Below are 6,569 nucleotides of genomic sequence, written 5' to 3'. Positions count from 1 at the left end.
TCAGATTTTCTTGTTTTGAATTCAGTTTCATCAGATATAGGTTTTGGTTGTGATTTTTTTTCTTCACAAATTGATTAGTAGTTATGAGCTTGGTTATGGATCTTACAAGAAACACCTAAGGAGGTGAGCAAGCAGGAAGGTGGCTTTTTGGTCGGAAAAGGATGAAACAGAGTTATGGGTGGTTTGCCGGAGAAAACGAGGTTGTGGGTTGTTTACTGGATAAGAAGAGGGTGGGGTGGGGTGGGTAAAGTAGTAATAGGCTGCTGGGATCCATCAAATGTTAATATTTAATTAATATCCTTTTCATATTTAATTAATATTCATTGATAATTTAAAAAAATAAAAAAGAAATTAGCAAGGGTATATCAGTCTTTTTAGAACTAATAGGGACCAAGCGTGCAACAAATATATAAATCAAGAACGGTCCGAGTTAGAAAAAGTTCTTAGGAACGAAACACACAGATTACCCTAAACGATAGGGACCATCCGTGTAATTTACCCTTATTTCTTTCTCTTACGATTTTTGGGTTCCGATTTTTACGGTGACGTCAGATCTTTGGGGAGGAAATGTGTGGGGCGGAAAGAAACGGGTGGGACGGGTTCAGTGGGGATCACGTTCCTCATAATGGTGAAAGTAGATCTCTTCTTCCTTCCTATACAAACTCACCACTACCTGAAAGCCCTCTTGTCTCCAACACCATCTCCAATTTACACTAGAAACGATGTACATCTCTTCCAGTGAAACACACATCATCAAACCCTTCCCATTCAGCCACCACTCCCGTTTCCGCAAGAACATATAGCGAACAACAGAAATCACAGGTAAGATCGATCATATTCCTAACAAATATAGATTCAAAATTGAAATGAAGCCCTTTAGGTTTTGGGCTAGTTTGTAACTTTAGGCTTTAGGATTTATAGTCATACATAGATAAAATTGTGTGCAGATTGGGGCGATTCAAACTTTAGTTTCAAGGTCGTTTTCTGTACCTAGGCGAAACATTGTTATCGTAAGATCAATTTCTTTTGCAGCACATAAGGATAATGATCAAGTCGAGAGTGCTAATGGTATGTTTTTTATTATATACACTTGCGATTTGATTTTCATATTCCAATTTTGTTGAAACAATTTTGTTTCAAATTAAGATCAAATTGGTTGTATTGAAGTGGAAAACGATGAGGAGATTGACGAGGAAGAAGCGATTTGCAGAATCTGCTTTGATTCATGCGATGAAGGTAATCAGTTGAAGATGGAATGCAGTTGCAAAAGGTGTGCTTAGACTTGTTCATGAAGAATGTGCAGTTAAATGGTTTAGTCTTATAGGGAACAAAAACTGTGATGTTTGTGGTCGTGAAGTCTCAAATTTACCAATAACTTTGCTTCGCATGCCAAGTTATGTTTAAAGACAAACCGTGAATATGAATCCATAAAATCAAGAGCATATGAATTCAGGAACAATAAGGTAGCTTCATTAAATTTTCAAATTTTAATGGAGAATTTAGAATTCTTGAATTCTTACATGTTTGTTTATTCGGTACATGACAGGATTTTGTGGTGCTAGTTTTGATAAATGAAAAGACAAAAATACCCATGTACTAATGGTACAAAAGTGATGGCGTTAGGGTCAAGGACAAATCTCGCAATGAACTGAAACCATAAGGACCAATGGTGTGACTTTTTGCTAGGAAGTCCTCAAAATGCGATATTCTGTAAACCATAGGGACCAATTGTGAAATTTTTTCATATATATATGGTTAGGATCTGTTGAGAACATTTATATTCGTGAGAGCGGTGAACCTTTTTTGCTGTAGATTTTTTCTATCTCTCTCTCTCTCTCTCTATATATATATATATATATATATATATATATATATATACCTCTAAAATGTGTATATATACAAACTTTTGTCTAAAAAAATTTCAGAAAAATGGGTATATATGAAATGAGCATATATGCATTACATAAGTATTTGTGTGAATGACAGTTATATATTATGTTTGTTTTTTACATGCATTAATATTCTATGTGAAATTGTTTGTTAAAGTGCTCAAACGCTAACATGTATCAAAGTTATAACAGTTACAAAGTGTAACATTCAGTTTAAGATGCATGATTTCGAGGTTTCTTTATCTTTTGAATGAAGTCACGACATGAGTAATGCCCCTCACGTCGTGAGCTAAGGTTGACCTATTGACCCGTATTCTTTGAATCTCACAACGTTTGGGTGTATTAGACATGCTTTCCTAGTTAATTTAATACATATATACATGTCATCAATAATATCATAAAATATACAAATGACATGAATAATCAACAAGTGACTAACCTTGATCATGCTACATATTTGGGTGTATTAAAACAATCTCATTTGCACAAACTTGAATGCTTTGTGTTGTGATTGCCGTTGGTTACTGTTGCTGAGTTGGAAAATCGTATACCACATTATATTATCATAACAAAGATAAAAACATTAGATTTTATGAACTTATAAACATTATATCAACATTTCATCCCAGATTAACATATTTTATTAATAGTTGTAGAAACAACTGTATATGTTGGGGTTGCAATGCTTTTCACGGATACAACAATGTTATTATGTGACATGGAATTTGGTGATCTGAATGGATAACCCTACCGATAATAAAAGAGTTCTTCGGTTCCTACCATAGACAATAACCGTTGCAACGTTGTTCAATTGGTACACTAAGCAACGCTACATTCATTTACATTTGGATCAATTGTGTATAATAACTTAATGAGATTTTCTGACTGTGCCAACAAATATTAATTATCAGAAATATTATTATAATTAAATATGAAATATATGATTATAGAGAATATGGAAAAATATAAAATGCATTAATTAAAAAAAAAGAATATTATTTATAATTAATATAGTTTATATTTAAATAATATTCCCTCCGCAAGAATAGCAGTATGTCAAAACTCAAAAGACTAGAATTCAACCTTAATCAATGACAAATGTCTCTATTTGGATCAGTTACAAAGATACTTATATTCCGTTTCCATTTATTTAATCGTCTTTACTATTTTGTGGATGTTACCAAATACTAACTTATGTAATCAATTACATCCCTTCCATAATCCATATATAAGAAAGAACCTTGCATGCAACCACTAATAAAACATCAAGACACACACACACACAGCAAAAGATGGGAGACGAACACATTCCTTTATTTGAAACCAAGCAAGCTAAGGGACGAACTCTGTTCAAGCTTTATACAGCATCAATGGCGATGGGTATATGTTTGATATGCGTTTATAGAGCAACCCACACACCCGAAAAGGGCAAAACCGGAAGATACTTATGGATTGGGTTGTTCATGGCTGAGCTATGGTTCACCTTCTACTGGCTCATAACCCAATTGGTTCGATGGAATCCAGTCACACACCAAACCTCCAAAGACCAACTCTCTCTCAAGTCTTTTAATTTCTCAATAATTATCCATAATCTTCTCTTCAAATATGTGGCTGTATGTGATATGAATCTGGTGTACTTATGTTTGCAGGTATGAAAACATGCTTCCTGGTGTTGACATATTTGTCTGTACAGCGGACCCAGTAATAGAGCCGCCATTAATGGTGATAAACACGGTGTTATCCATGATGGCATACGATTACCCACCGGAAAAGCTCAACATTTATGTCTCCGATGATGGTGGATCAGAATTAACGTTCTTTGCACTTCTAGAAGCTTCTCGTTTCTGTAAATACTGGCTACCCTTTTGCAAAAGGTACAAGATTGAGCCACGTTCACCCTCGGCTTACTTTGCTCATGCATCTCCTATAAACAACGAATGGTCATTCATCAAGGTAGGCTCCCAAGTCCCAACATAAGTAATACACTAAGAACATAAATTCTTATATATTTTATTTAATTAAACAGAATAAATATGAAGAAATGAGTAAACGAATTGATAACACCACAAGGTTAGGGAAAGTGACAGAAGAGACAAGAAAAGAGGATAAAGGGTATCAAGAATGGGATGTTGATTCAAGCAAAAATGATCATCAGGCTGTTATCCAAGTACTTTACATCTTTCACATACTAAATGTTTTTAAAACATAACTTATATACTATTTACAATCATAATAAGTATAAACTTTTATATATAGATACTAATTGATCAAAGAGATCCTGAAGCAAGAGATACAGAAGGGAAAAGTTTGCCGGGTTTGGTATACGTGGCACGTGAGAAGAGACGTGAATGGCATCATAACTTCAAAGCAGGAGCCATGAATGCTCTGGTAATCTATATTCAACATATCATGTCAATTCATGTATAACAAAATGAATAATTAGTGATTTAGTAAATTGTGAATTAACCAACAGATACGGGTGTCATCAAAGATAAGCAACAACCCAATTATTCTAAATGTGGATTGCGATATGTACTCAAACAACTCAGAATCTATACGAGATGCCATGTGTTTTTTCATGGATGAAAGGAGCCAAAATAATATTGCATTCGTACAGTTTCCACAAAACTTTGATAATCTTACAAGAAACGATCTTTACAGCAATTCTCTGATGGTCATAAATAATGTAAGAATGTTTTTCTTTTTGGACCAATGAACTATCTGAATGTAAGTAAATGACCATTCTACCCTTATGATAAAGGTGGATATTGGAGGTTTGGATTCTTACGGGGGATGCCTATACATCGGAAGTGGTTGCTTTCACAGAAGAGATACTCTCTGTGGCAGAATCTATTCCCTAGACACAAAAATCAATTGGGAGAAACAAAATCATAAAGAAATTATAGAAAGTACTGATGTGCTAGAAAATGAATGCAAAATTCTTGCAAGCTGTAGTTATGAACACAACACTCAATGGGGAAAAGAGGTCTCTCTCTCTCTCTCTCTCTCTCTCTCTCTCTCACACACACACACACACACATTGCAGTATATATCTAACTGTATACTTACAGATGGGATTAAAGTATGGGTGTCCAGTTGAAGACATCATTACTGGACTTTCAATAAAATGTAGAGGTTGGAGATCTGTCCACTTAAATCCAAAAAGAAGAGCGTTCCTAGGACTTGCTCCAACTACATTGTTACAGACACTAATTCAGACAAAAAGATGGGCAGAAGGCGAATTCCAAATATTCTTATCCAAATACTGCCCCCTTGTATTCGGGCACAACAAAATTCCACTGAAACTTCAAATTTCTTATTGCTGTTACCTTTTATGGCCTGTAAATTGCTGGGCTACGCTATATTATGTTTTGGTGCCTTCTTATTGTCTCCTTGCACGCATCTCTCTGTTCCCAAAGGTTTGACTTTTCAAGCATTTCAAAATCAATACATTTTGTTTTACTATAAATAGCATTCATATGTTTGATTGTGTTTAACTATTTATACCTACAGTTATCAAGCTACTGGTTTCTACCTTTTGCGTATGTATTTGCTGGAAAATACGTGTACAGTTTAGGGGAGTTTTACTGGTTAGGGGGGACAGTAAGAGGTTGGTGGAATGACCAAAGAATGTGGTTGTACAGAGGATTAACTTCTTACCTTTTTGGATTCTGTGATGTTATCTTCAAGTCAATGGGTTTCACCACTTCTGGTTTTGTCATCACATCAAAGGTTTCTGAAGAAGATGCGTTACAGAGATACAACAAAGAGATCATGGAATTTGGTGCCACGTCACCAATGTTCAACATTTTATCAACACTTGCTCTCGTTAATGTTCTCAGCTTTGTTAATGGAGTAAAGTGGGTGGTTATGGATTCAGATATTAGTGGTTTTAGTGAGTTAGGGGTACAGATGGTTTTGTGTGGTTTGATAATCCTCATTAACATTCCATTATATGACGGGATGTTTTTTCGTAAGGATAATGGTAGCATGCCCTCTTCTGTTACCTACCTGTCAACTATTTTTGCTATATTATTTTGTACATTAGCCATTATTTAGATCGCAACATGTAAAAAATATGTCGACTAGGGCTCATATTTCAAGTTATTTATTAAAGCATTTATGAATAAAAAAAATGATAACTAATAGCCAAAAGGTTTTTTTTTTTTTTTTTTTTTTTGAGTTGTGGAGTGTGATTCACCCTTCTCTTCTCACCCACTATGATGCATGGAAACGCCATCCAGGGTGCCGTACCCGTATCCGATACTTGGAGGAAACGGAAACGCATAGGAAACGGCCTGGAAACGTTTCCTGGACGTATCGGCAAAAATCGAAACGTATCACGTAAGTTTCCAAGAAGTTTCCGATTTTTTTTTTTTTTTTTTTTTTTTTTTTTTTGCATGGGCTTTCCAGTCCAAATAAGCTAATGGATAATTGGGCTATCGAAATTACCCTACAACTATCAATATTACCGATCGGTGCCTCCCTAATTCGTTGGTTAATTTTAATTTACTATCCTTTAGACGTTTACCTTTACTGCTTGGCTGCTTGCGGCTTGCTGTCGACGATCACCTTGGTGATTAAGAAATCAGAAATCGATTATGGCTTCTAGATCTAGTTCTCAAGAACAAGAAACACAAGGATCAAGTACATTAAACTTTACATATTTTGGAATTTTTT

The 6,569-nt window shown here is 34.9% G+C and overlaps 1 protein-coding gene and 1 pseudogene across 2 annotated transcripts; both read left to right on the top strand.

Annotated features, from left to right (window-relative positions):
• The first annotated feature begins 567 nt into the window (after window positions 1-567).
• Window positions 568-1,811, top strand: LOC145006662 (uncharacterized; annotated as a pseudogene). The gene is made up of 5 exons (XR_013662966.1): window positions 568-615; window positions 718-822; window positions 948-1,068; window positions 1,168-1,463; window positions 1,547-1,811. The product of XR_013662966.1 is annotated as an uncharacterized LOC145006662 (transcript).
• A 1,355-nt stretch (window positions 1,812-3,166) lies between these two features.
• LOC145005322 (cellulose synthase-like protein E6) lies at window positions 3,167-5,948 on the top strand. The gene is made up of 8 exons (XM_078964400.1): window positions 3,167-3,450; window positions 3,539-3,842; window positions 3,916-4,056; window positions 4,146-4,277; window positions 4,363-4,575; window positions 4,651-4,875; window positions 4,961-5,308; window positions 5,403-5,948. Exons 1-8 carry the CDS (start codon window positions 3,182-3,184, stop codon window positions 5,946-5,948), a joined length of 2,178 nt encoding a protein of 725 aa, XP_078820526.1. The 5' UTR covers window positions 3,167-3,181.
• The last annotated feature ends 621 nt before the right edge of the window (window positions 5,949-6,569 follow it).

This window comes from Lactuca saligna, chromosome 7, assembly GCF_052625555.1.
Source record: "Lactuca saligna cultivar CGN05327 chromosome 7, ASM5262555v1, whole genome shotgun sequence".
NCBI classification, from domain to species: Eukaryota; Viridiplantae; Streptophyta; class Magnoliopsida; order Asterales; family Asteraceae; genus Lactuca; species Lactuca saligna.
Note: the sequence above shows the minus strand (reverse complement) of the source record. Positions and strands in the feature narration are given on the sequence as shown.

Coding starts and splice junctions, on each gene's coding strand:
- LOC145005322 (XM_078964400.1), top strand. CDS start 3,182: ATGGGAGACGAACACATTCCTTTATTTGAAACCAAGCAAGCTAAGGGA. Junction 3,843..3,915: donor ACGAATGGTCATTCATCAAG/GTAGGCTCCCAA, acceptor TTAATTAAACAG/AATAAATATGAAGAAATGAG. Junction 4,876..4,960: donor ACACTCAATGGGGAAAAGAG/GTCTCTCTCTCT, acceptor GTATACTTACAG/ATGGGATTAAAGTATGGGTG.